Source organism: Pan troglodytes, chromosome 15 (genome assembly GCF_028858775.2).
Source record: "Pan troglodytes isolate AG18354 chromosome 15, NHGRI_mPanTro3-v2.0_pri, whole genome shotgun sequence".
Classification (NCBI taxonomy): Eukaryota; Metazoa; Chordata; class Mammalia; order Primates; family Hominidae; genus Pan; species Pan troglodytes.
Genome location: NC_072413.2, coordinates 73,915,433 through 73,942,592, shown reverse-complemented (window position 1 = coordinate 73,942,592; position 27,160 = coordinate 73,915,433). Strand labels below are relative to the sequence as shown.

Genomic DNA, 27,160 nt, shown 5'->3' with positions numbered 1-27,160 from the left:
CTAGGCTGGCAGAGGGAGATGTACCACAAATTCCCAGCCTAATGGGGCATTTAAGTTGCGTCTTTGTTGACTCTTCATATGAGATCTCCAAGTCAATATCACTGGCCAGGTCCCTGACACTGGTTGGCTGAGATCCATAGGAGATGGGCTGATAGCCCTGAAAGCAAACAACATTCCAGTATTATGTTGAGGGGAAGGCCTGGATGGCCACAGGTTAAAAGCAAGGATTTGGAATTGGGAGTAGCACCCCTGAAACCTCATTGCAAGCATTTCTTAAATATCCAGTAAATCACTCAGTTCAGTCACACATGTTACTGGATAGGACTGTGTGTTAGCATGCCTGTGACAGCCAGAGCGCTGGCCTGGATATTAGAAGAGCTGTGTTCTCATCTTAGCTCTCCTGAAAACTACCTGTGTAGTCAGAGCAGAGCCCTTTCCGCTATCAGTTTCCTCCCTTGTAATTACTCTAGAGATTATCTCTAAGATCCTTTGTTAACTCGCTTCTCAGTGAGAATACTTCGTTAGATTTTAATCTGAAGAAACATTCATTGCCAAAAATCCAAGACAGATGAAATATAGGCTCCAATGAATCCCTTGTCCCTTCTTCTTCGGCACCAGATGAGGAAGAAGGGATTAATCTTTGGATTTTTCCATTTCTTGTAAGCTCACAGCATACGACCATCACCTTATAGTCAGTTTCCAGACCTTCACCCCCACTTCTTCCCCAACTTGCTGAAAACAGAAGGCAAATGGTCCTCACTCTGGGCAGAGAGGTACCCTGCAGTAGTAGCTTCCAGACCTTGCTTAGCACCTGAATCACGTGTGAGGTTTGTAAAGAAACAGAGATGCCAGGGCCCCAACTCTGGAGACTCTGATTTGGTAGAGGTGGAGTCCAAAAAAGTATAACTTTAATAATTTTCCTTCCTATCTTGCAACTGTCTGCTCAAAGGCCTTCCCTTATCACCTTATTTGAAACTGCAACATCCCCCAACCTAGGCACACCCCATCCTCCTTCCCTGCTTGATTTTCTGCCACACCACATTTGTTTGTTTGTTTGTCTGTTTGAGACACGGTCTTGCTCTGTCGTCCAGGCTGGAGTGCAGTGGTGCAATCTTGGCCCCCTGTAAACTCTGCCTCCCTGGCTCAAGTGATTCTCCTGCCTCAGCCTCCCAAGTAGATGCCTGCGCCAACATGCCGGGCTAATTTTTCCATTTTTTTGTAGAGACTGGGTTTCGCCGTGTTGCTGGGGCTGGTCTCGAATTCCTGAGCTCAAGCAATCCTCCTGCATGGGCCTCCCCAAATGCTGGGATTACAGGCGTGAGCCACTGCACCTGGCCCAGCACTTTTTACCTCACTACATCATTTACATATTTATTTAGTTTATCGACTCCTCCACTGCCCCACCCCTGCCTCTAAAATAAAATTTCCCTGAGGGCAGGAGTTTTGTTTCGTTCACTGATATTCTTCACAGAGCCTAGAATAGTGCCTGGTATATAGTAAACATTAAACTTTTTCTGAAATTTCAGAGGCAGTATAGCATAGTAATTAAGTCCAGACTCTGGCAACGTCCTGGGTCCAAATCCCAACAGCTGACACCTAATAACTATGTGACCTTGGGCAAGTTACTTTTAAAGTTTCTACCCCTAGGTTTCCCATTGGTTTTGCAAATGAAAGTAATGCCTACCCAAGCTAGATAGCCTGTGTAAAATATCGCCTCCATCACTCACAAGCAGTGTGGTCTGTAAAAAAAAAAAAAAAAATACTCTATGCCTCAGTTTCCTCATCCGTAAAGTGACCCACCGCTGTGCTGGGATACAGAGAACAGCCCCTTCAGTTAGTGGCCTGGAAGCCAGACCTCTCAGAAAGGGTCCAGGAAGGCTGGAGTGAGATGGGGTGGGAGCGGCACTCGCTCTCAGGAAAGTTCAGTTCAGAGGCAAGCCCTGTGTTGCGGGGTGCGGGGAGCCACGTGCCCTACCCTCCCTTGGCTGCTCGTGGGAAAAGGCCTAGAGGTTCGGGCCGAGAAGAGGAGCGAAAGCACAGAGCCGACTTCCCCTCACCCATCTGGGAAATGGGCTCGGGCCAACTGCTGACTTCGCGCTCGCTGGCGCAGCTCCCTGCGGAGCCCTCGGCGGGGAGGGAGGCTGAACATCTGGATGACATTTCTGCGAGAGCGGCTCCGGAGCAGCGGTCGGGGAGGGAGAGGTGCGCTCGTGCGCACGTGGGGCCGGGAGGGAGGCGATTCCTCGGGGCCTGGGTCTTGTTTTTCTCGCTCTCTACCGCAGCCCCTTCTCCCGCCCCTCAGCCCCCACCCCGCAGCCCCCAGCCCCCGAGCCTCCCCGGCTCCCGACCAGCCGAGCTCCTTCACTGGCGGCCTCGCTTCGCCAGAGGGCACCCTCGATCTTCCGGAAAACGCCACCATTTTTCACTGCCCCTGGAGCGCCTCCAGGCTTCTGCCCGCCTCCCGACTCCGATCTTGTCAATGAAGAATCGGGCCAGGATCGCCGCGGAGCGGACGCCGACCCTCCGACCCGGCTCGCAGGCCGGGAGTCCCCTCTGCGAGGCTGGCATGGCCGCCCCTACCGGGTCCCGCGCCCTCTGCGGACCCTGCCCCGGGTTGGGCCTGGCCCGCAGGCGGCCCCGGGACCGGGGGACCAGGAGGGAGAGTAGACGCGGGCCGCGGACGGCGCGGACTGACAGCTGGCGAGAGGGCGCCGGGGCTGGGGGAAAGGGAGGGAGGGGGCTCATCGGAGTAACTTTCCAGAAAAACAGCCAACGTGTAGCAGGAGTGATTCCAAGAGGGGAAAAAAAGTTCAGCTACCACGTCGAACGAGAGGACTCGCAAAGTATTTTTCAAATGGGCTCGGCTTTTCCTGTGCCTGTTTAAAACATTAACATCGTGCAGCAAAAGAGGCTGCGTGCGCTGGTCCCTCCCTCCCCCACCCCAGGCCAGAGACGTCATGGGAGGGAGGTATAAAATTTCAGCAGAGAGAAATAGAGAAAGCAGTGTGTGTGCATGTGTGTGTGTGAGAGAGAGGGAGAGGAGCGAGAGGGAGAGGGAGAGGGAGAGAGAGAAAGGGAGGGAAGCAGAGCGTCAAGTCCAAGGGAATGAGCGAGAGAGGCAGAGACAGGGGAAGAGGCGTGCGAGAGAAGGAATAACAGCTTTCCGGAGCAGGCGTGCCGTGAACTGGCTTCTATTTTATTTTATTTTTTTCTCCTTTTTATTTTTTAAAGAGAAGCAGGGGACAGAAGCAATGGCCGAGGCAGAAGACAAGCCGAGGTGCTGGTGACCCTGGGCGTCTGAGTGGATGATTGGGGCTGCTGCGCTCAGAGGCCTGCCTCCCTGCCTTCCAATGCATATAACCCCACACCCCAGCCAATGAAGACGAGAGGCAGCGTGAACAAAGTCATTTAGAAAGCCCCCGAGGAAGTGTAAACAAAAGAGAAAGCATGAATGGAGTGCCTGAGAGACAAGTGTGTCCTGTACTGCCCCCACCTTTAGCTGGGCCAGCAACTGCCCGGCCCTGCCTCTCCCCACCTACTCACTGGTGATCTTTTTTTTTTTTTTTTACTTTTTTTTCCCTTTTCTTTTCCATTCTCTTTTCTTATTTTCTTTCAAGGCAAGGCAAGGATTTTGATTTTGGGACCCAGCCATGGTCCTTCTGCTCCTTCTTTAAAATACCCACTTTCTCCCCATCGCCAAGCGGCGTTTGGCAATATCAGATATCCACTCTATTTATTTTTACCTAAGGAAAAACTCCAGCTCCCTTCCCACTCCCAGCTGCCTTGCCACCCCTCCCAGCCCTCTGCTTGCCCTCCACCTGGCCTGCTGGGAGTTAGAGCCCAGCAAAACCTGTTTAGACACATGGACAAGAATCCCAGCGCTACAAGGCACACAGTCCGCTTCTTCGTCCTCAGGGTTGCCAGCGCTTCCTGGAAGTCCTGAAGCTCTCGCAGTGCAGTGAGTTCATGCACCTTCTTGCCAAGCCTCAGTCTTTGGGATCTGGGGAGGCCGCCTGGTTTTCCTCCCTCCTTCTGCACGTCTGCTGGGGTCTCTTCCTCTCCAGGCCTTGCCGTCCCCCTGGCCTCTCTTCCCAGCTCACACATGAAGATGCACTTGCAAAGGGCTCTGGTGGTCCTGGCCCTGCTGAACTTTGCCACGGTCAGCCTCTCTCTGTCCACTTGCACCACCTTGGACTTCGGCCACATCAAGAAGAAGAGGGTGGAAGCCATTAGGGGACAGATCTTGAGCAAGCTCAGGCTCACCAGCCCCCCTGAGCCAACGGTGATGACCCACGTCCCCTATCAGGTCCTGGCCCTTTACAACAGCACCCGGGAGCTGCTGGAGGAGATGCATGGGGAGAGGGAGGAAGGCTGCACCCAGGAAAACACCGAGTCGGAATACTATGCCAAAGAAATCCATAAATTCGACATGATCCAGGGGCTGGCGGAGCACAGTAAGTCCAAATTCTCGCTGGGGTGTCTGCTCTGGAGGGTCTGAACTGGAGCTGGGAGCTCTGCAGAGGGGGGCCTAGTGCTGGCCACACAGCAGGGTGCCCCAGGATTCACCAGCACCAAGGCTCAGGAGGTGCGATGCTCCTCCGTTGGGGCTGGGGAGGTGGGTGGGGAAGGAGATAGAGCCATTCTGTTAAGAGCCGGCGCTTCTGGGAGGCCAGGAGCCCTGGAGCTGAGCGGCTTGCTGAATTCACATCACATCCTTGACTGATTTTAATTTGGAATTACATTGTGCTGTCCAGGGAAACATATGTATTCTTGCACATGCGATCGTATCAGTAACTGTAAGCATCTGGGTGCCATAAAGGGGAAGGCCGGCTCTGTCAGGAGCCCTTACAGTTCTCAGTGTGGAGACCTCATCTTCTCCCTGCTTTTCACAACTCATTGTGACACGTCTCCGTTTCAGTTTTTCCAGTTCTTGGGTAGAAGAATACCTGCCCCAAATTAATGTCTGTCAAGCTTTTTGAAGCCCAGGCAGGAGACAGCTTCTTGCTGCCTGGGCCCTTTGGTCTACCCCACCCACGTGACCCACGAGACCCACGTGAGCTGTGTGTGTGGAAGGGAGAGGGTATGCACGAATGTTCCCAGGGCCGTGTACTTTAGGGTGACATGCAGTCTTGTGCAGTAGACAGATTCATGTGCTCAAAATGGGCGCCCTCCAGGCCGGTGGGCACGGGGAGAGCGGGTTTTGGCTCTGGATGTGTAGAGGAGGCTGGCGCCCTTTGTGTCTGCGTGTCACGGGAGAGCGGGTGGAGGGGTGGCAGTGGGTGCATGGTGAGGGGGGGCGGGATATGTCTGGGAGCCTGCCGTCCCAGGAGGCTCTGTCTGCATGGAGGAGCCGGGCGGCTTCTGGGCGAGATGTCTGTGTGTGTTTGTACACGTGTGGAAGTCATATGTGTTTACTGAAGGGGATTTTAAAAACCTCAATACAAGAGAGAGAAATTTGGCAGATGTTGAGAAACTGACAGCCCAGGAAAGAGGAATGTGAGCCACTCGTGGGCCGTAGACTCCGGGAGCAGCTCTGTTTGCTTTTCCTACCAGCAGGTGTCCTCGCCGCCCTGACTACTCAGCCCAGGCCCACCTGGGAGGTGGGCAGCTCCTGGAGTGGGGTGGAGGGCATGGGATGGAGCTGGCAGGCAGGGGAGGGTGGTCAGCAGAGCACACAGCAAGGGGTGAAAGGAACCTGGCTGGAGAGAAGGAACAGGAGTGGGTACCGAAGGGTGGACCAGCTCTGGCTGGAGGTGCAAAGGCCCCGTTCACGGCTCCACGCCAGGCAGAGGAGCCTGTGGTTACTGGCGAGGGGTTCCCGCTCCAGCTTCCTGTGGCTGCCTGGAGCGCCTTTCTTCAGGATGTGGCTGCCATGTGGGGCGGAGGCTGGAGGCCGATGCAGAGCTACTACTCCCTGCCCAGGGTCTCTGGGTGGGGCTGGCTCAGAGACCCACAGTTCCCAGAGGCACCTAGCAGCTCGATGGCCAAGGCTCCAACTCCCTGGGAACCCACCAACGCGGGAGATAGTGACCACAAGCATCAGAGGAAGGTCGAAATCTGAGGCCGGCAGGAGAGGTGTGAGGAGAGTCCAGGGCAAGAGGGCAGGACTCAGACCTTCATGGTCTGGGTCAGCAGGAGGAGTCCAAGGGAGGAAGCATTCTGAGTCACCAGGACCCCCCCATCCCAGAATCCTGAGCTGAGAATGAATGAGCCACGTGGAGGCAAGGCCATGCGGGTGCAAGTGGACACTGATTTTGTGCAGACTCAAGGCACAAATAGCAGATGTCCTTGGGAAAAGCCCGGGCAGGGCCCCACAGATGCTGGGCAGCTTCCAGGCTGCAGTACCAAGACCTTACAACTGCAACAGATGGGTGGATGTGGGGTTATGGAGCAATGGTCTGGCCTGGGGCAACCCAGCACAGTGAGCAGGATGCTGTTCAGGATGCTGGGGAGGAGCCAACGTGTGATGCTATGAGGCTCACAGGTACAAACCCGAAGCAGGCAGACTCTGCAGCTGTTGGAGGTGACTTGGAGGCTGAGCAGACGGATCTGGGCCCGCCCTGCAGCTGGTCAGGTGCTGAGCCCACCCCAGAGAGGCAGACACACAAGGCACACTAACTATAAAGAAAGCAGTGGGCAGGTGCTGAGCAGGAGCAGAGAGCCATCATCAGGGGCTTGCAAGGCGGCGGGGCGGGGTGGGGGAAGGAAGCCTGTCTTTAACTCATGAGGGCAGACAGGGGTGACACCAGGTCTGTGGTGGGGCACAGCAGGGTCTCAATGCCAGAGCCTCTGCTGGGAGGTCATGAGATCACGTTCTGTTCCATATTTCCTCACTTCTGGCCACTTCCCTGACCCAGTGAACATGCATTCGAAGGAAAGTGACAGTAGGAGCCAGGGCAAGGAGATAGAGGTCCCTGGAGAGGAAAATGAAAGAGGAAATACTTTTTAGTAGTGCAGGAGAAAGGGCACCAAGGTGAGAGCAGAGAGGAAGGCCTTTTCCTAAATAACCTTTTCTCCCTGTTTTACAGATAAGGAAACTGAGACCTGGATTGCTTAAGTAATTTGTCCAAAAAGAGCAGGGACCCTAACCTAGACATTCTGTGTGCAGGACGCATGTAGTTAAGCACTCATTTATATGTAAAATACACGTTGTAAGTGTTACCTTTAACCTCCTTTAACCTTTAGGGTTCAGTAGAACTTTGATTTATAACATAAATGAATCATGTGTTGGACCAAGCAGGAGAGGTCAGACTTATTATCTTAGTAACCCAGGTGGCAGATTGCACAATGATAACTGGATTTGTTCTTCCTTAGCTCTGCATTTTTTTTTTTTTCCCGGGAGATTCATACTGCCACAAATGTTCTCCCTAATTTAATGAAGGAGTTTTCTTTATTTAATGAAGAGTCTCAAGCAGGTTAAGCAACCGCAGCTACATAAAAGTGACCTCTCTGAGCCTCAGTTTCCCCAGCTGTAAAGTTAGAGATGATTTCCAAACTCCTTTTCAGCTGAAAGAATTTTATAATTCCATCTGGGATGAATCAGCAGAGCCTCTACTGGGGAGTATGGGCAAGACTCTGTAATCCCTTTTCTAATTCTCCAGGATTTTACTGTCGGGAGGGAGTAGAGAGTTTCTCTGACCCCATGTGATGGGAAAGGACACAGCTTTTTTACTTCCGTTGTCATCCCTCTTACAAAGGTATCACCAATGTAGGTGTCATTTTATCTTCTGGCTTGTAATTATCTGTCTCTGTTCGGAGACTTGTTGTTTTCAGCCAAGGGCAGTGCTAAGACAACCAGCAAACCCAGAGTTTCTCAGCAAAGAGAAAACTCGATATTTTAGTCTTTCTTCTCTAGCTGCTAAGTGTAGATTTTGTTTATTCTGAGAATTATTCTGAAAATCATTTGCTCCAAGGGCCAATGCCCTCTGCACAGTAGGGGTCAGCACTTCTCCGAGTATGGTCCAGAGGAAGCTGGAGGTAAATGTAGATTCCCTGGTCCCACCCACCCTTATAGAATCAGAATCTTGAGGGGGTGGAGTCTTGGGGAACCTGTATTTTCGACAAGCTCCTTATGCACATTGAAGCTTAAGAGTCAGTGAACTAGGGCGAAACTTTTCTTAGAGGGATGGCAAACACAAGTGCCTACAGAGACCCGGCAGGAAATGCAAATGATCTGGAAGAAAAGCCACGGCGTCATGATAAACTGCACCAGGACACTGGGTCTTGGGGTCAAGAAGAAAGTAGGGTGTGTGAGACAGGGAGAGGGAGGGGACCTGGAGCCCACGTGCCCAGCCAAAGCAGCAGCCAGCCTCAGCTCTTGCTGGGTTTTGCATTGAGGACTGTGGGTCCAGCTTGATTAGTTCTTCCCGTGTCCCAGAAAAGCAGAAAATCTGGGTCTTTCTGTGAAGTATTCCAATTTTTAACATGGGCTTAAAATGTTTATGGGCTTCTAACTCAAAATTTTTAAAGGTGTTCCATCAGCGAAACAACATGTCTAATTCATTTAACGGTTAATCAATAGAAAGCTCACACCATTAAAGCAGTGGTTTCTCAAACTTCCAGAACATCTAGAAGCCATGGTGCCCTTTGCAACACATTATAATCTGTGGTTCTCAACCCTGGCTGCACGTTAGAATCATCTGGAGATCTTGAAAAAAATATGCCGTGGACCCCACTCACTCCAGTGTAGTCAGAACTGCTGGGGAATGGGTCCAGGAATCATTTGTTTTTAAAGCTTTCCAGGTGATTCTAATGTGCAGCCAGGGTAGAGAAGTACAGCCACACTGATAAATATAGTCCCTTCACTAGAACCAGCAGAAATGATATATACAAGCAAAGGCACACCTAGCCACCCAGGTGTCTGAACACATTTTAAAAGGCAGTTAACTAAACATGGTCAGCTATTTCCTGGTTTTTCCATGCATACTGTACATGAATATTCTTTGCTTATGTTTTGCCCCGTTAAACAAAATAGAGAAAATGGCATTCACCAATATATATTTTTTCTGTGCAATGGAAAAAGTTGCTCAAGATTTAATTTGTAAAGGTGGGACCCCCTAGTCCAGCTCTCAATAATACTAGTGTTCTGTGAGGCATGGCTTAAGAACCACAAACTCGTTTGCAGTGGGTCATTGTCTGAGGCATAGGTTGACACTCTAGGCCCATTTAGTGGAATCTTGCCATATTTTGTTGATGAAACCATCTTCACCAGATGATCTCCCAGATCCCTCCCAGCTTGAAGAGTCTCTGCTTCAATAAATGAGGTATGTTCAGAAGACCTGGGTTCAAACCCCACCTCCGCCACCTTCTAGTTATGTAACCTTGGGAAAGACATTTAACTTTTTGAGGCTCAGTTTTCTCATTTGTCAAGTGATAAATTTTCCATGTTTTCATTCTTCTCAAGGGTTGTTAGAAGGTCACATGAAGTAATAAAAACTCGACAAAACAAGGTGGTGCTATTACATTTTGCTTATTTATTTATATGATGATTCATTCCACAGATTACTTAAAACATCATTATTCAGTGAATTTGATTGTCAAGAAGATTGTATGTACATTTTCTTTGATCTCCCAGGCAATTCTTTTTTTTAATTTTAATTTTTATTTTTTTGACAGAGTCTCACTCTGTCACCCAGGCTGGAGTGCACTGGTGCAATCTCGGCTCACTGTAGCTTCTGCCTTCTGGGTTCAAGTGATTCTCATGCCTCAGCCTCCCGAGTAGCTGGGGTTACAGGTGCCCACCACCACACCCAGCTAAGTTTTGTATTTGGAGTAGAGATGGGGTTTTGCCATGTTGGCCAGGCTGGTCTCGAACTCCTGACCTCCAGTGATCCACCTGCCTCGGCCTCCCAAAGTGCTGGGATTACAGGCATGAGCCACTGTTCTCGGCCTTTAAAATTTTTAATTTTAAATAATAGGGATAGGTCCTCCCTATGTTGTCCAGGCTGATCTTGAACTCCTGGGCTCAAGCAATCCTCCCGCCTCAGCCTCCCGAGTAGCTGAAATAACAGACATGTGCCACCATGCCCAGCTAATTTTTGTATTTTTTATAGAGATGGGGTTTCACCATGTTGGCCAGGCTGGTCTCGAACACCTGAGCTCAAGCAATCCACCCACCTCAGCCTCCCAAGGTGCTGGCTGGGATTACAGGCGTGAGCCACCATACCTGGCTGCCAATTCTTCTTCTTCTTTTTCTTTTTTTTTTTTTTTTGAGATGGAGTCTCACTCTGTCGCCCAGGCTGGAGTGCAGTGACACAATCTCAGCTCACTGCAACCTCGACCTCCCAGGTTCAAGTGATTCTCCTGCCTCAGCCTCCTGAGTAGCTAGGATTACAAGCATGCACCATCATGCCTGGCTAATTTTTGTATTTTTAGTAGAGACGGGGTTTCACCTTGTTGCCCAGGTGCCAATTCTTTTTTAATCACTAGCAATTGTGTCCTAAGCTTTGCTTGCTAGTGTCAAGTTGCTTGTGTCAGCTAACTTCTGAGTGACTCTGGCCAAGACCCTCTAGACAGCCATTTCTTCCTCTGAAGAGGGTTGCGCCACATGACTCCTGATGTCCCTTCTAATCATGGGAAATCTATATATCCCAGTAATAGAAAAATGACCTTTCCCACCTCTTTCTTGAAACCTTAAAATTCTCCCCAGGACGTGTTCATCTTGGGGAGCAGATTATGATTGATAGGCTGGAAGAAACCAAAGAGGACGGCCACTAGGGTGTCCTGAGAACTCTCTTAGCTCATAACTTTCCCCATCTCCTGGCTTCCCACTGCCTTGACCCACTCTGACTGTCTCACCAGCAAGTGCCATTTTCCATCTCCCTTCTTTTTTTTCTGAGATGGAGTCTCACTCTGTTGCCCAGGTTGGAGTGCAATGGCACCATCTCAGCTCATTGCAACCTCCGCCTCCTGGGTTCAAGCGATTCTCCTGCCTCAACCTCCTCAGTAGCTGGGATTACAGGCACGCACCACCATGCCTGGCTAATTTTCATATTTTTAGTAGAGACAGGGTTTCACCATGTTGGTCAGGCTGGTCTCAAACTCCTGATGTCGTGATCTGCCCACCTTGGCCTCCCGAAGTGCTGGGATTACAGGCGTGAGCCACCGTGCCCGGCCCCATCTCCCTTCTTTTTACAGCAAGGTGCATGTTGCACTGACTTACCCTTTATTCCTCTTGTAGTCACTGGAGCTGTGTTATTTATTTACTTTATTTATTTATTTATTTACTTGAAACAGAGTCTCCCTCTGTTGCCCAGGCTGGAGTGCAGTGGCACAATCCTGGCTCACTGCAGCCTGGACCTCCCGAGCTCAAGTGATCCTCCCAGGAGGTGCTATTGTAACTGAAGCCATATCAATAACAGCTCCTTCAAAACCCAGCTCTGTTGTCCTTGATAGGGTTGCCAATGCAAGTAGCTTATCCACATTCAGAGTATTACAAACTTGTAAACTTACACATTACTTAACTATCGCTGATTTCTCTCCTTGGTTCTATCTGAAATGGTTTAGGGAATCGTTGGCAGTATCTGTTCTTTCAAAGCCAATTATTAATCAGGGCTTCATTAGACAGCATTCACACATTTGTTTTCCTAACATCTGTTCCATTAATTTTCTAAGAACCAGCGTCAGGCCCACCAGATGGCAATTTCCAGAAACACTCACTCATCCTTTCCTGAAGATCAGTAGCGCATTTGCTTGTTTCCAGGCCTCTGATCCTTCCTGCCTTGTCTGTGACTTCCTCAACAACCCCTCGGGGTGATTATAAGCTCATTCCAGCCATGTCCATTATGTGTGGAATCTGGGTCTATGAGCTTGAATTTCAACTTCGGGCTATTGTTACCATTTGTGCAGAAAGTTTTTCTCTGGGTGTTAATACTGCTCAGACCTTGAGGCTGTCAAGTGTACAGGAGCAGAGAAAAGACAGGCTCTTTCTCTTTCTCTGGCTCAGAGGGGTTGGAAAGAGCATTCGCTGCCCACGTCTTGTGGACAGGGATGAAGAGGCCAGCAGGTGACAGCGTCTGGCATAGCACGTGCTGTCAAGGAAAGAGAAAGGAGCCAATGGTGACACACCAGCTTGGTCAGAGGAAGCATCTGTGTTTCTGCCAGGCTCATGATGTGGGCTCTTTGCTATATAAGCCCTGCTTTATTGGGTCTAAAACACAAGCTTGAGATGTCACTGCACTGCTCAAACACTTTCAGTGACTCCCTACTGTTAATGGGTTAAAATTTAACCTTTTAGTCTGACAGGTGGACCCCAATCTATCATCTTGTCCTTTCTCACCTGGCTCCCACCTGCTGTTTCGGGCCCCTCTTACTCATTTGCATTTCCTCCCCTCCCTGCCTTTGCTTCCAGCAGTCACTCCATGTAACATTTCTTTCCTCCCCATCCTCAAATCCTCTCAATTTTCACCTCTTCCGTGAAGTGCTCCTTGCCATTTCCCTCCTTTGATTTCCTGCAGCAACTCCTGGACTTCTCTGAAAACCACTGGTTTCCTGTCACTCCCCTCACCTGTGCTCCTGCATTGTGACATCTTCTGGGGCACTCTGTCCTATTATTTCTCTCTAGTCCTGTTATTTGGGCCCATGTATTAATACCCCCCCCTTGGATATTAACCCATAAGCCTGAGGCTGCAATTTTTTGAATTTTGAAATCAGACCTTGGCCTTGACCTTGAGCAGCAGGATATAAATAACTCTTACATGCTTAGCGTTCCAATAATGGAACACCAGGCATAAATGGGTTTTAATCCCCTTGAAGGCAGGGGTTGTGTCTATTCATGTTTTGCTTCCCAAGGTTAGCACTATGCTTGGCATATAGTAGCTGCTCAATACATCTTTGATAAATGAATGAATGCCCAGATGAACAAACACACGAATAAATCAACTAGCTGTAAGATATGTAAACTACTAGGTGCGGATATCTTTCTAGAATCAGTATTTTCTCAAAAAGTAGGAAAAACGGGTTGGAAAACTTACCAGAACTGAGATGTCAAGGCAGTGGGAGGAGGGGGCAATTAGATTTGACTGGCCAGTCTAGTGCCATGTTGTGGAGCTCTGAGGCCACACTGCTCCTTGCTCAGGACTGTGTGTGATTCTAGGGCCACCAAGAATCTTCCTCGTATCTCCACCTTGCGGTCTGAGGCCTCAAGCCTCTAGGGAGGTGGCAGGCGGGACGGTGGCCACTTGGTGCCTGTCCGTTGGCAGCACACTGTTCCTGCATGTCTCGCTCATGCTGTGCCCTCTGCTCTGCTTTATCTCCTAGACGAACTGGCTGTCTGCCCTAAAGGAATTACCTCCAAGGTTTTCCGCTTCAATGTGTCCTCAGTGGAGAAAAATAGAACCAACCTATTCCGAGCAGAATTCCGGGTCTTGCGGGTGCCCAACCCCAGCTCTAAGCGGAATGAGCAGAGGATCGAGCTCTTCCAGGTAACTCCTCTCTCAGAGCAGAAACCACACCGACGGGAAAGCTGGTTCCTTTGCCATATCAGGGCACCACTGGGTGCAGTGCTTGGCAGACCTGGGTTTGAATCCTGGCTTCTCTGAGCCTTCGTTTCTGTATCTGTGTCTGTCATTAAAACACTTAAGAGTTAGCTAAGGTGCTCGAGGGCCATGGCATTCAGGAACCGCTGGTTTCCTATCACTCCCTCACCTGTGCTCTGCATTGTGACATCTTCCGGGGCACTCTGTCCTGGTCTCGGATACTCACTCCTTTCTCTGCCCTGTAGATCCTTCGGCCAGATGAGCACATTGCCAAACAGCGCTATATCGGTGGCAAGAATCTGCCCACACGGGGCACTGCCGAGTGGCTGTCCTTTGATGTCACTGACACTGTGCGTGAGTGGCTGTTGAGAAGAGGTAGGTGGACCCTTCAGATGAGCATTTCAGAATGAACCTCAGGTCCCTTAGTCCTCCATGAAACGGAGGGAAGAGGACAGAATTAAGGGAGTCAGAGATCTGGGTTCAAACCCTAGCTTTGCCACTGAGTATCCTCCATTCATTCACTCAACTAATGTTTATTAAATGCTCACTGTAAGACAGGCCCTGGGGATGCAGCCACAGGGATAGGAACTATGAGAAATAGAAAGAGGGCAATGTGACAATGATTGGGTGGAGTCCAACAGGGAAGGTCTCTATGATGAAGAAATTCATGCATTGACATCTGAATGATAAGGATTTAGCCCATGAAGATCAGAATAAGGGATGTGCTAAGCAAAGGCAACAGGGAGGCCCAGGCCCTCAAGTGGAAATAAGCTTGATTTGTTCTAGCAGCAGCAGCAAACAGATTGGTGTGGCTGGAGCATGGTGAGCTGGGGAGGGGAAGAGGAGGGGAGGTGGTCAGGGAGGTTGCTGGGGCCATATAATTTATTATTACTATTATTATTATTATTATTATTATTATTATTTCTTGAGACTGAGTCTCGCTCTGTTGCCTAAGCTGGAGTGCAGTGGTGCGATCTCTGCTCACTGCACCTCCACCATCTGGGTTCAAGCGATTCTCACGTCTCAGTCTCCTGAATAGCTGGGACTACAGGTGCACACTGCCACACCTGGCTAATTTTTTTGTATTTTTAGTAAAGATGGGGTTTCACCATGTTGGCCAAGCTGGTCTCGAACTCCTGACCTCAAGTGATCCGCCCGCTTTGGCTTCCAAAAGTGCTGGGATTATAGATGTGAGCCACCATGCCCAGCCAATTTAATTTAGAACATCATCAGGTCATGGCGAGGTTTCAGGACTTATTCCAGGTGTGATGAGAAGTGTGGGAGTGCTATAACCACAGCTGGGGATACTCAAGATACCCAGGAATTCCTTCCTGTCCCTCTACTGGGTGTGAAGTCAAGAGCCTAGGAGAACCCACGTGGATCTGCCAACAGCAGCTGTGTTGGGAATTCTGACTCAGACAGCTACAGGGAGGAGGGGCTGGGTGAGGTGATTTGATTGACATCTTTAAAAGATCCCTCTAGTTTCCAGGAGGTCAAGGGAAGAGGCAGGAAAATGAGTTAGGAGCCATGGCGGCAGCCCAGATGAGAGCAATATCTAGGCCGAGCCTAGGGCGGTAGCAGTGGATATGACGATCAGATGGATTTGTTCTGTATTTTGAAGGTAGCCAGTAGCACAGGCTGATTAGGTATGGGATGTGAGGACACAAGAGCATTCCGGATAACTTCTAAATTTTTTCGACATCCAGGTGGTATCACTTATTGAAATAGGGGGCCTAGGAGAAGAACAGGTTCTGTTCTGCCCAGTTAAGTTTAAAAGGCCGGGTCGTCATGCAAGTAGAGCTATCCTGGAGGCATATCAAACTTCACATGTCCCAAATATCTTACCCACGCACTGCCTTCACCTGGAAAATAAGGCAATGGTTCCTCCTCTATGTATGCCTCACAGAGCTGTTTTAAGGATCAAATGTATTTGAGAGAACTTCATGGTTTTTACCATGTTTTACAAGAGTAAGCTTTTCTTATTTTAGATAAGGAAACAGGCCGAGAGAAATTAAGTGACTTGACCGAGGTCGTCCAGTCTGGATTAGAACTTTGGTGTCTCATGACACCATCCTCTGTGTTTCTTTCCCTTTTCTTGGCTGGTACTGCCTGGTCTGATGCTCAGTGGGTTGGGGTCACAGATGGCAGTCCCATCTGTTCCTTCTCTTCCTCTTGGGCAGGGTTTTCTCCTGTCATCAGCTGCTATAAAGCCACAGACCATCCACATACTGATGCCCAGAGTCCCTGAGGCAGGTGGATCCTTCTAGGTCCTTGGTGTTTTAGGCAACTAAGAGTTAAAGCTCAAAGGCAGAGCTTACAAACTATTTGGCCTGCATATTGTTTTCGATTTGAGTAGTCATCAACAGTTTTGGGTGTTTTAAGTCAGGAGATTTCACATAAAACCTGGACTTCTTGCTGTTTTTGAAAAATCGAAAGATTTCCTGATAACCATCCATCAGAGATGAGTACCGGCCACCCCCTGAGATGGGGTATGCATCCTCAGTCCCCGCAGCCCCCACCATTCCCTATTGTTCCCCAAGAGTGAGGCTGGCAGTTCCTGTTTAGCATCATGTGCTGGCTCGATTTTCTCACTTACGTGACCTGCCTGGGCTCGGTAGCCATCGAGTTTGCATTGCTTGATGCCCACGGAGCCCAGGCAAGTCACATAAATGAGAAAATTCCCCATCCAAGGGGAATTATCTGGTGGCTGAGTTGGCAGATGGTGGGCTGAAGATCCTGCCCCAGTCCCAAGGGTACCCAGGAATTTCATCCTGTCCCTCCTACTGAGCATGAAGGCAAGAGCCTAGGAGAACCGACATGGATCTGCCGACAGCAGCTCTGTTGGGAATTCTGACTCAGACGGCTACAGAAAGGAGGGGCTGGGGAAATTAATCTCTTAACTTCCCTGTCTGATTTTGATCAGCTCCACCTGATTTCTTTGAAGCCCTGGGCACTTGAAGGAGTTCTTATTTTCACAGCTGCAGAACTCAATGAGAAGTTTGCATTGAGAATGATTTCCATCCTCCTGAGACATCAAAAATATAATTTCGTAATAAAACCTATGGGTCCCCCACCCACCACCCCCACAGCTGCCAATTCTGAGGTTAGTTCTTCATTGGAACCTTCAGTTCACACTTAGGCAGATACTGCCCACCTTTCCCACAGGGGAATCATCACACAGGTTTGTACTTACAGAGAACCCATGAGTCTCTTCAGAGTTCATGGCTTCAAACCAGGCAACAAAGGACTCCAAATTGGAGCAGTTGGCGGTGTAGATTGATGAGAAAACTGAGTCACACATGTGGTCTTGGATTCATTCAGCAAACATCTGAAAGCCCTTGTGCACCAGGTACCCAGGCTGCATTCTGGGTCGCAGAGTGGGTTGGAGTCCACAAGGGCCGCTGGGGACCCAGGTCTCATACCCTTGTGCTATTGCTCATATAGTCTGCAGCACCTAGCTAGGCAGGGCCAGGCCTCCCCTAGTAGGCTGGGGAGGGAGCCTCTCAGCATCATGGCTCAGGAAAGGTGGGACACTGGGAAACAACCATCTTGCATGTTGGTGAATGTGTGGGCATCTTCCTTGGTGGTCTCTGTTGCCCCCTCTTTACCCCTCCTTGTCTCTAACAAGAGTTTGGGATCTGGCATCAAGCTGTCAGTGCTTGAATCCTGGCACTACTATCCACTGGTTGGATATCTTGGGCAAGCTGTTTAATCTCCCTAAGCCTCAGTGTTCTTATCTGTACAATGGGGGATAATAGTTCTTGCTCTATGGGATTATTATAGAGATAGAATAAGTTAGTGATTGTTGTCATCATCTCTAAGTCCTCTATCTGGATACAGCCTGTTGGCCAAGCCAGGCCACCCTCTTGTGCTTACATCCTGGACCCTCACTCTCCCCAACACAGCTGTCTGCACCTTGACTTTCTAACTCACAGAATCATGGAACTCACTCACTCCAGGTCTCTTCTAGCCTGCCTTGAACCAGCTTGATCAGGAGGTACACTGTGTTGTTAGGTAGCCCATTTCAGCTACTTTGGCTCCTCCTTCCAGCTGCCTTAACCCAGGGAGAGGGCAATCCTCATACCTCCCTCTCCATTCACTTCTCCTCCAGCTGGGTCTCAGCTGCCTTGTTTTATTGGTCTGCCTTCCCTCACTGAGCGAACCTGCTGGAACAGAGATCTTCAAGCTCAGCAGGCGCAGTGTGCCCCAGAGGTTGCCCTGACTTGGGGTAGAGCAGATCTGGTTAGGCTCTGGAGTTTATGGAAGAAAGGAGCTGGGTTTTAACCAGTAGGACTGGGATGTCCAAGCCAACCTAATGTTGATGGGAATCTCCAGTCTTGTAGGCTTGTATCCTTCTGTCTATGAGAAGGTTGCTGGGCCAGGTTGGACTTTTTGGGGTTTGCCCTGATGGCACAATTTCAGGAAGACTCCAGGTTGTCTCCAAGGCCAGATGCTCACACACATGGTGTGTGGCCTCAGGGAGCAGCAAATCAATCAACTCATCGAGAGGCTGACCCTGAATCCAGAGAGGTCCATCCCCCATGACCTCTCCTACACCTGGCCACAACTGGCTGCTATCTCAGGATCAACAGAGCTTCCCAAATTAAGTCTTACCCACCAGAATTGACATGATACCAGATCCTACCTGGTTTTCTGTGTAAAACTACTTGTCTCAGTGCAGACTTTTCATTTTCTTTCTTTTTCCTTCACTTCACTCAACCTCATTTACTGAGTTCCTGCTTCCTTGATTTTGGTTGCCAAAACACGTGATCCCACAACTACTAGGCGAATGGGCTGGAGTTGCCCTTCACGCACCAGAATGTCAGGCACCAAACCCTGGCACCTCCAGGCTTCACCATGCTCACTGTCTCCATGCTCAAGTCATCTGGACCCTCAGCCATAGTTCTCTATCATCTCCTCTGTGCTGTTTTCTAAGTTCACAACTGTCTTCCCAAGCTGTTCATCTTGGTGAGCAATCCACATTCCAACTTCCCATCATGGTGAACAAGGATTCCCAAAGAAGAAATGTCCAAGTAATTTTTACCTCGTTGTGTCCTTGTTCCTTAGGAAAAATATGGCCCAGTGTAACTGTGATCTTCATCTTATCTCTTCTAGAATCTGCCACTTTGTCTAGGCCCACAGTCATGGCCCTGGTAGAAATGCTTGCATCTTCCACTGAGACGGATTCTGCTTCCTGTTTGCAAGTGACCTTGCCTCTAGCATTGGTTCCTGACTTGAATCTTTTTGCCAGCATTACATCCTGTGGCTTTTTGAATTTGTGGCCTTTTGAATCACAGTCTCTGTGCTCGGAGACTCTTTAGTTACTCCCTGTCCGTAGTCTCTTCCAGTCCCTCTGCCTCTTGCCCTGATCCTTCTGCAGTAGATTGGCTCAACGATCCCCTCTCCCAAAAACCGTGTAGATGGCATGAGTTTTTGCTTTCCTTACTGTATCTGTGTACTTTTGCCTCCAAGTAGGAAGGTGACAATTTTCTCTTAATACCATCCTTTCAAAGGGAATGATTATTCCACTTCTGTTTCATGATGGCCACTAGTGTATGCCCCCATTTGGTGATTCATAATATAACAGGAATACCTGGAATGTAGCAACGTGCGCTTGAAGGTCCACTCTGAGCTCTGGAGGCACTTTCTGTCTCCTGTGACCCTCAATAGAACTCAGTTCCTATGAGTCCCTATAGGAGCAGAGGCCCTGGCTCACCCTTGCACGGGTGGTGGGCACACTTCCCCATCACACAGAGGTGCTTTTCTCACTAATTCTGTCTTATTTTGCAGAGTCCAACTTAGGTCTAGAAATCAGCATTCACTGTCCATGTCACACCTTTCAGCCCAATGGAGATATCCTGGAAAACATTCACGAGGTGATGGAAATCAAATTCAAAGGTAACAAAATGAATGTGTATGGTAGGATGGGTGAGTGGGGGGGAAGTTAATGGGACAGGATAGTGCAGGAGACCCTTACCAGACCTCAAGAAAAGAAACCAAGCTCCTTCAGAGAGATAGCTGACTATTTTGTACTTGAGTAATTCTGCTTTGCCCCAAAAGCAATGAGTGTAACTTTCAGTTTATAGCTTAGAGAATGCATTAGCCTCTGGAAGACAACACGTACTGGTAAGTGGTGAAACTGTGTAGGCAAGCCGTCTAGCCTCTGGGCCTAGTGAAATGGGATGAGAGTTCCTCTTTCACAGCGTTGTCAGGCAATTAAATGAGATAATGAATAAGGAACACAGTGCCAGAAATGCTCAACAGATAGGACTTGTCTTCCTCCTCCCTAAAAGAAATTAAGTTTGGCTGTCCTGAACATGAGTGCCCAGACAACTGAGCTTTCCAGATGTGCAGGGCCTGCCTGACCTTGCCCAGGGGTCCTCTGGGTTTGGATGATTGCTTCGAGCCTCAAGGTGTTTGTCCCCGGGGTGTTTGGGTAGAGATGGCAAAGTCGTTGAGAGTCATTTCTGGTTTTCCATTATGTTTGCAAGGAACTCAGCCTTGATGATCTCTGGAGTTCAGGGAAGTTCTCTTTTCCTTTCATATTCCCATTTTGGGTAACTGCGGAACGCCTGATGTCAGAGGCTTGTCTGGGAAAAGGTGCAGGCCTCTTTTGGCTCAGCGCTGGACAGTGATCTTACCCCACATGGGCTCTATTTTACAGCCTTTTCTTAGAGCCAAAGATTTGACACTGTAACCACAGAACCTTAGAGCCCAGAGGACCTTCGGAGTCCTTACCTACAGGCCAGCTTAGGATGAAACCTTCCCATTTCAGTGAATACTTATCTTGTTCATAAAGATTTTCAGAAAAAGGGATTTGTGATCCAGGTCTCTCATTTATCTTACAGATCTGGTGCCCCTTCCTGAGACCCGAGCCCCTCCTGTAGCTATGTAAATTAATTCCTCATGTTCCTGTCCTCAGTGAGGATGGACAACAGTTGGCAGCTGTCCTTCGCAAAATCGATCTCCATTTAGTTGAGACTCTAAGTCAGTCTCCAGTCTTTTCCTTTTTTTTCAGATGAAACGGGTTGATGAATTTAGATTTTCTTCCAGAGCTTGTTTGCTATTTATCATATGCTTCATTATCTCATCTGAATTTTATAGTGAAAACACTTCAAAGACTAAGTGCAATGTGAATGTTAACAATTATACAGTCTTGTTTCTTTGGCTCCCATTCAGGCTATCTTAAGTTGTGACACCTTAAATTTTCGGTAGGACTTCTGCGTTATCTTGGTCCATTCACATTTTAAGAGGAAACTCACACCCCAAGATTCTAAGTCTAGAATCTAAAGTGACAATCCAGGGCTGGGTGCGGTGGCTCACACCTGTAATCTCAGCACTCTGGGAGGCCGAGGTGGGCAGATCACTTGAGGTCAGGAGTTCGAGACCAGCCTGGCCAACATGGTGAAACCCTGTCTCTACTAAAAATACAAAAATAGCTGGGCATGGTGGCATGCACGTGTAATCCCAGCTACTTGGGAGGCTGAGGCAGGAGAATCTCTTGAACCCGGAAGGCAGAGGTTGCAGTGAGCCAAGATGGGGCCATTGCACTCCAGCCTGGCCAATAGAGCAAGACTCTGTCTCAAAACAAACAAACAAACAAACAAATAAACAAACCGACAACCCGGAGGTATGTGTTAGGTACCCACTTAGTAACAGGGATGCTTCATAGGTCCATGAAGATTCCTAGGAATCTCAGCAAGGGCTTTCTGCCCCTTGGAAGATTTCTATACAAGGGTATGGGGATCTGAACACGGGGCATCTTTCAGTGGGCATCCTTACAATGAGTTCTTTTGATACTGGCTTCTCCATCTGCTCTTCCCCTTCCTGCAACTGGACATCAGAATTAAGCTGCACTTGTCCCCCACACCTCCCTTGCAGACTGCACTGCCCCTCCTCCTGGGCAGTGATGGGGCGTGTGGAGGAGGCGGCCTCCGAGGGCTCTGCTCTCCTTAGACAGGAGATTGTCACTTTCCTTCCCTTCTTCAGGCGTGGACAATGAGGATGACCATGGCCGTGGAGATCTGGGGCGCCTCAAGAAGCAGAAGGATCACCACAACCCTCATCTAATCCTCATGATGATTCCCCCACACCGGCTCGACAACCCGGGCCAGGGGGGTCAGAGGAAGAAGCGGGCCTTGGACACCAATTACTGCTTCCGGTGAGCCTGGGCCCACATGGGAACCAACATCTACTGTCTGCCTACTGCCCAATGGCTAGGTCAGGCCCCAGAGCCAAGCCACACTCAACAGAGGGTCCCTGATGCTGTTCACAAACATCTCCAGGAAGAAGACTGAAAATCTCTCACAGATCTCTTTCTGTTTTCCTGGGAGTCCCACTGTTTTTCCATAGGCTAACTCTGGAAGGGGCTGGCTGAAGTAAATGAGGAAGACTCTGTGAGGAGGAGTGTTGCTAAAATAGTTTGGATTGGAGATGCTTGGTCAAAGCCTCTCCATGATTTCCATGTTTCAGGCACTTGTAGAGTGTATGTGTGAGATTAATGTAGGAGTTTCCATTAAAGAAGTGCTCAGTTAGTTCCCTATGAAGGGTCCAAGGATGCTACTGGATGGAGGCAAATAGAATGGTCTCCATTTGAACGGGAAGTTGGAGCTAGAGAAATTAACAAATGAATTCAGAAATTACTGGGTAGCCACAATAGAGAGATAGAAAAGACCCAGCTTCTCTTACTCAGGAGCAGTTTCACTGCTCATTTATAAGGGGAGGATAAAGTATGCATGCCAGCTACTAAAAGGGAGAAGATGATCACCCCCATGAGAGGGTCCGAAGCATTAAGTGCTTTAACTGGGAGCAATGAGTTCACCTATGGACACAGGAAAGCCTTCAGAAGGGTGTGGAATTTGAGCAGAGGCTTCAAGGATGAGGTTTGGGGATGAAGGGATCCAGGAGGGGAAGCACTGCAGGTAAAGGAAGGAGCATGAGTGAGTGAGTCCATCTGGCCTCAGAGGATGCCGAAATGAAGCTGGGGAGAACAAATTGGGAAATATTTAGATCTGGATACCATGTCTTATGAGGATGGTTGGGCTTGGGCAACTAGGGATGTTCAGTTGGGGGAACAGCTCAACAGCAAGGTATAGGAGAGGCAAGGTAGTTGCCACAAGTTGGGGGAACAGCTCAACAGCAAGGTATAGGAGAGGCAAGGTAGTTGCTGGCATGTAGATTTATTTGTTCCATCAGTTAGGAACGAATCAGTTAGGAACGAATCAGTTATCAGTTAGGAACGAATCAGTTAGGAACGAATGCTCTTGGCCAGTGACTTTAATCATAGTGATTTCTTGTTCACAAGAGGCCTGTAGCAGCAGGGTTAGGGTGGGCTGGCTGCTTAATGATGCCACCGAAGACTCAGGCTTTCTCTCTTTCCAGTCTGCCATGCTTAGTATGTTGGCTTTTCATCCTTTTCCTTATGGTCACAAGTGATTGCTAGGGCTTCAGGCACCTTGTCCATATTTAAGACAAGAAGGAATGAGGGACGGGGAAGAGCCAGAAGCTTTCTTCTTCCATCTGTCACTTTTATAAATAATCGAATATCTTTGCCAGAACTTGCCCTTACCCCCTGCATACTTCTCCTTGTCTGATGGGTCATTACTGGGTCACATGACCACCGCTACTCTCAAGGGAGGACAGGAAAAGGAGCATCTGATGTTTTCAACTCTGTAATGGGATGTCACAAGGGAGAAGGGGGTTAGGAATGGTTACTGAATAGATAACCAATGGTGTCTGCCATGGTTCACCCTTGGAACCCACAAGAAGCCAGATTTTGGCTAATAGCTGCCTTTGGAAGTAGCAAGTTCTAGGTCTCAGCAGATATTAAAGCAGAGGCTAGCTGTCCACTTGGCAAGCGGTATTATTGCCAAACGATCTCTGTAGGCAACAGAATTGAAGGGGCCTGATAATCACATTTGGGTGATCTGTTGAACCACGGTTCTAATAGAAGGATGTGCCTTATTTGGCTAAATGGCCTTTGGATTGAGTCTCAGCAGTCACCTACTATAGTAGTCAAGCTGCATAAACTTAGAATTGATTTCTGGCTGGGTGCACATTAGGAGGGTAACAATAAAACCAACCTCAACAAAGCTGAGTTGGCTAATAACATTCAGTGCTTGGTTTTATGTGGAGCGCTTCATAGCACTGCTTTGTATTGTGATAGAAAAGGGAGCAGGGCCACCTTTGCCTCTTTACTCTTCCTCATGCAGCATTTATCTCTGTTTCTTACATCCTTGGGATCCTGGTCTTTAACACATGAATGTGCCTTTCTGGTTTCTTCTGCCCCATGCCCTTGAACCTGGGATTCCATTGATCAGAGCCACCTATGATGGCATGAAAGGACTCCAAGGGAGAATATGAGAGCATTCATGAAGTTTCTTTTATTGGTGGTTTTCTTTTTAAGTTGATTTTCTATAAATGTTTTTTGTTGTAGCAACTTGGAGGAGAACTGCTGTGTGCGCCCCCTCTACATTGACTTCCGACAGGATCTGGGCTGGAAGTGGGTCCATGAACCTAAGGGCTACTATGCCAACTTCTGCTCAGGCCCTTGCCCATACCTCCGCAGTGCAGACACAACCCACAGCACGGTATGGAGCAGGCTCATGCCATCTGAGGCACTGGGGCTGACCGACCAGGCCACTTGTTAAAAAGAATGAGTGAAGGATTGAATGTTGAGTGAGCAAATGATGGTCTGGGGTGAGTAAAACTCCTCTGGTGAAGGTTCTGATCTTGGCACCCTGACTCAGTTCTACTCAGTCACATTCTGCCCTTTTAAATTCCTACCATAGTTTCAACCAGCTTTTTAATTTGCTTTGTCTAAAGCTCTCTGTACGGTAGAAATTAATTAACTGCCACGTGTTACCCTATGTCAGAGATATGTGCATGTGGCTGGCAAGGAACACTGAAGTAGAAAGGCTTCTACCAGAACTCTGATCATTCCAGCCTCTCGAATGTAGAAAACTTACTCTGAAAGACAAGCATGGACAAGAAGCTAATTTGAAATGCTAGGAACAGAAAGTGAGATAGCCGAGAGTCCACAACCCCTGAAACTAGTCTGTCTTTCCCTTGAGGGGAATCAAAAATAGGGCAGTAATTTGTGAAGCATGTTTCCTTCTAGCTCATTATTTCTGCATCCTGTCTGGGGCCCTGCATGCTGCACTTACTAAATGGCTCAAGGCAATGTTTTGTGAGAACATTTCTCACCGAAGTGATCAGTTCCAGCTAGGAAGAGCAATGTTAAGTGTTTTCTTAAAAGCCAAGATAGGCCGGGCACGGTGGCTCACGCCTGTAATCCCAGCACTCTGGGAGACCAAGGCGGGTGGATCACAAGGTCAGGAGTTCGAGACCAGCCTGGCCAACATGGTGAAACCCCGTCTCTACCAAAAATGTAAAAAATTAGCCGGGTGTGGTGGCACGCGCTTGTAATCCCAGCTACTTGGGAGGCTGAGGCAGGAGAATCGCTTGAACCCAGGAGGCGGAAGTTGCAGTGAGCCAAGATTGCACCACTGCACTTCAGCCTGGGTGACAGACAGAGTGAGACTCTGACTCAAAAAAAAAAAAAAAAAAAAGCCAAGATAATTCGTTATCAGTGTAGTAACTGTCATATGCTTCAACTCATCACCCCAAACAAGTGCAGTTGTTCTGCTTCTGTCATTGTGGATGAACAGCAACTACACAACTACTCACTCACCCAAACCAGGTTCCAACAGTTCTTTTTTTTTTTTTTTTTTTTTTTTGAGACAGACTCACTCTGTGGCTCAGGCTGGAGTGCGGTGGCACTATTTCTGCTTACTGCAACCTCTGCTTCCTGGATTCAGGTGATCCTCCCACTTCAGCCTCCCAAGTAGCTGGGATTACAGGCGCCTGCCACCACAGCCAGCTAATTTTTTTGTATTTTTAGTAGAGATGGGGTTTCACCATGTTGGCCAGGCTGGTCTCAAACTCCTGACCTGAAGTGATCTGCCTGCCTCTGCCTCCCAAGTCCTGGGACTACGGCTGTGAGCCACTGCACCCGGCCCCCAACAGTTCCTCTTAAAGAGCACCCGTGGCCATTCTAGCACTTGCTCAGCCTCTGGGACTGCCCCTGGAACTGGGAGACTTCCTGGCTTCCAGGCCTGAGACCTGGCCTTCCAACCTCTCACTGACATGTCCCTTTCCAGGTGCTGGGACTGTACAACACTCTGAACCCTGAAGCATCTGCCTCGCCTTGCTGCGTGCCCCAGGACCTGGAGCCCCTGACCATCCTGTACTATGTTGGGAGGACCCCCAAAGTGGAGCAGCTCTCTAACATGGTGGTGAAGTCTTGTAAATGTAGCTGAGACCCCACCTGCGACAGAGAGAGGGGAGAGAGAACCACCACTGCCTGACTGCCCGCTCCTCGGGAAACACACAAGCAACAAACCTCACTGAGAGGCCTGGAGCCCACAACCTTCGGCTCCGGGCAGATGGCTGAGATGGAGGTTTCCTTTTGGAACATTTCTTTCTTGCTGGCTCTGAGAATCACGGTGGTAAAGAAAGTGTGGGTTTGGTTAGAGGAAGGCTGAACTCTTCAGAACACACAGACTTTCTGTGACGCAGACAGAGGGGATGGGGATAGAGGAAAGGGATGGCAAGTTGAGATGTTGTGTGGCAATGGGATTTGGGCTACCCTAAAGGGAGGAGGAAGGGCAGAGAATGGCCGGGTCAGGGCCAGACTGGAAGACACTTCAGATCTGAGGTTGGATTTGCTCATTGCTGTACCACATCTGCTCTAGGGAATCTGGATTATGTTATACAAGGCAAGCATTTTTTTTTTTTTTAAAGACAGGTTACGAAGACAAAGTCCCAGAATTGTATCTCATACTGTCTGGGATTAAGGGCAAATCTATTACTTTTGCAAACTGTCCTCTACATCAATTAACATCGTGGGTCACTACAGGGAGAAAATCCAGGTCATGCAGTTCCTGGCCCATCAACTGTATCGGGCCTTTTGGATATGCTGAACGCAGAAGAAAGGGTGGAAATCAACCCTCTCCTGTCTGCCCTCTGGGTCCCTCCTCTCACCTCTCCCTCGATCATATTTCCCCTTGGACACTTGGTTAGACGCCTTCCAGGTCAGGATGCACATTTCTGGATTGTGGTTCCATGCAGCCTTGGGGCATTATGGGTTCTTCCCCCACTTCCCCTCCAAGACCCTGTGTTCATTTGGTGTTCCTGGAAGCAGGTGCTACAACATGTGAGGCATTCGGGGAAGCTGCACATGTGCCACACAGTGACTTGGCCCCAGACGCATAGACTGAGGTATAAAGACAAGTATGAATATTACTCTCAAAATCTTTGTATAAATAAATATTTTTGGGGCATCTTGGATGATTTCATCTTCTGGAAGATTGTTTCTAGAACAGTAAAAGCCTTATTCTAAGGTGTATGTCTGACTCGATAAATATCCTTCAATTACCCTTAATTCCATGTCCGCATCTACTAATCAGAGGTAACCAGAATCTGGGGCAGAGAATCTGTCAATCAGCAAACACATTGCTTAGCGCAACTCTCCTTACACAGGGGGCACACCGTGCTGACTTCCGCCCGCTGAGAAGACTGCACTATTGCTTGTGCGTCTTTCCTTCTTGCAGAGTATATTATTCTCAGAGACACAGAGGCAGTGGCTCAGATTGGCAGAAAGCACATACGAATTTGACCTCCAG

At 49.0% G+C, this 27,160-nt stretch overlaps 1 protein-coding gene across 3 annotated transcripts; it reads left to right on the top strand.

The window, feature by feature from the left end:
* The first annotated feature begins 1,983 nt into the window (after positions 1 to 1,983).
* TGFB3 (transforming growth factor beta 3) lies at positions 1,984 to 26,883 on the top strand. Of its 3 annotated transcripts, XM_016926465.4 has the most exons (8): positions 1,984 to 2,202; positions 3,232 to 4,454; positions 13,258 to 13,421; positions 13,721 to 13,850; positions 19,266 to 19,373; positions 21,465 to 21,636; positions 23,911 to 24,064; positions 25,637 to 26,883. In XM_016926465.4, exons 2-8 carry the CDS (start codon positions 4,103 to 4,105, stop codon positions 25,793 to 25,795), a joined length of 1,239 nt encoding a protein of 412 aa, XP_016781954.1. In that variant the 5' UTR covers positions 1,984 to 2,202; positions 3,232 to 4,102; the 3' UTR covers positions 25,796 to 26,883. The 3 variants fall into 3 exon arrangements, with proteins under 3 accessions (XP_016781954.1, XP_001161669.1, XP_009426453.1); XM_001161669.7 differs by lacking the exon at positions 1,984 to 2,202 and having other exon boundaries at positions 3,000 to 4,454; XM_009428178.4 differs by lacking the exon at positions 1,984 to 2,202 and having other exon boundaries at positions 3,000 to 4,454; positions 23,911 to 24,173; positions 25,637 to 25,726.
* The last annotated feature ends 277 nt before the right edge of the window (positions 26,884 to 27,160 follow it).

Excerpts from the sequence above, each read along its gene's own strand:
- TGFB3 (XM_016926465.4), top strand. The coding sequence starts at position 4,103 with ATGAAGATGCACTTGCAAAGGGCTCTGGTGGTCCTGGCCCTGCTGAAC. Across the intron at positions 21,637-23,910 it reads GACACCAATTACTGCTTCCG|CAACTTGGAGGAGAACTGCT; the intron begins GTGAGCCTGGGC and ends TTTTTGTTGTAG. Across the intron at positions 24,065-25,636 it reads CAGACACAACCCACAGCACG|GTGCTGGGACTGTACAACAC; the intron begins GTATGGAGCAGG and ends GTCCCTTTCCAG.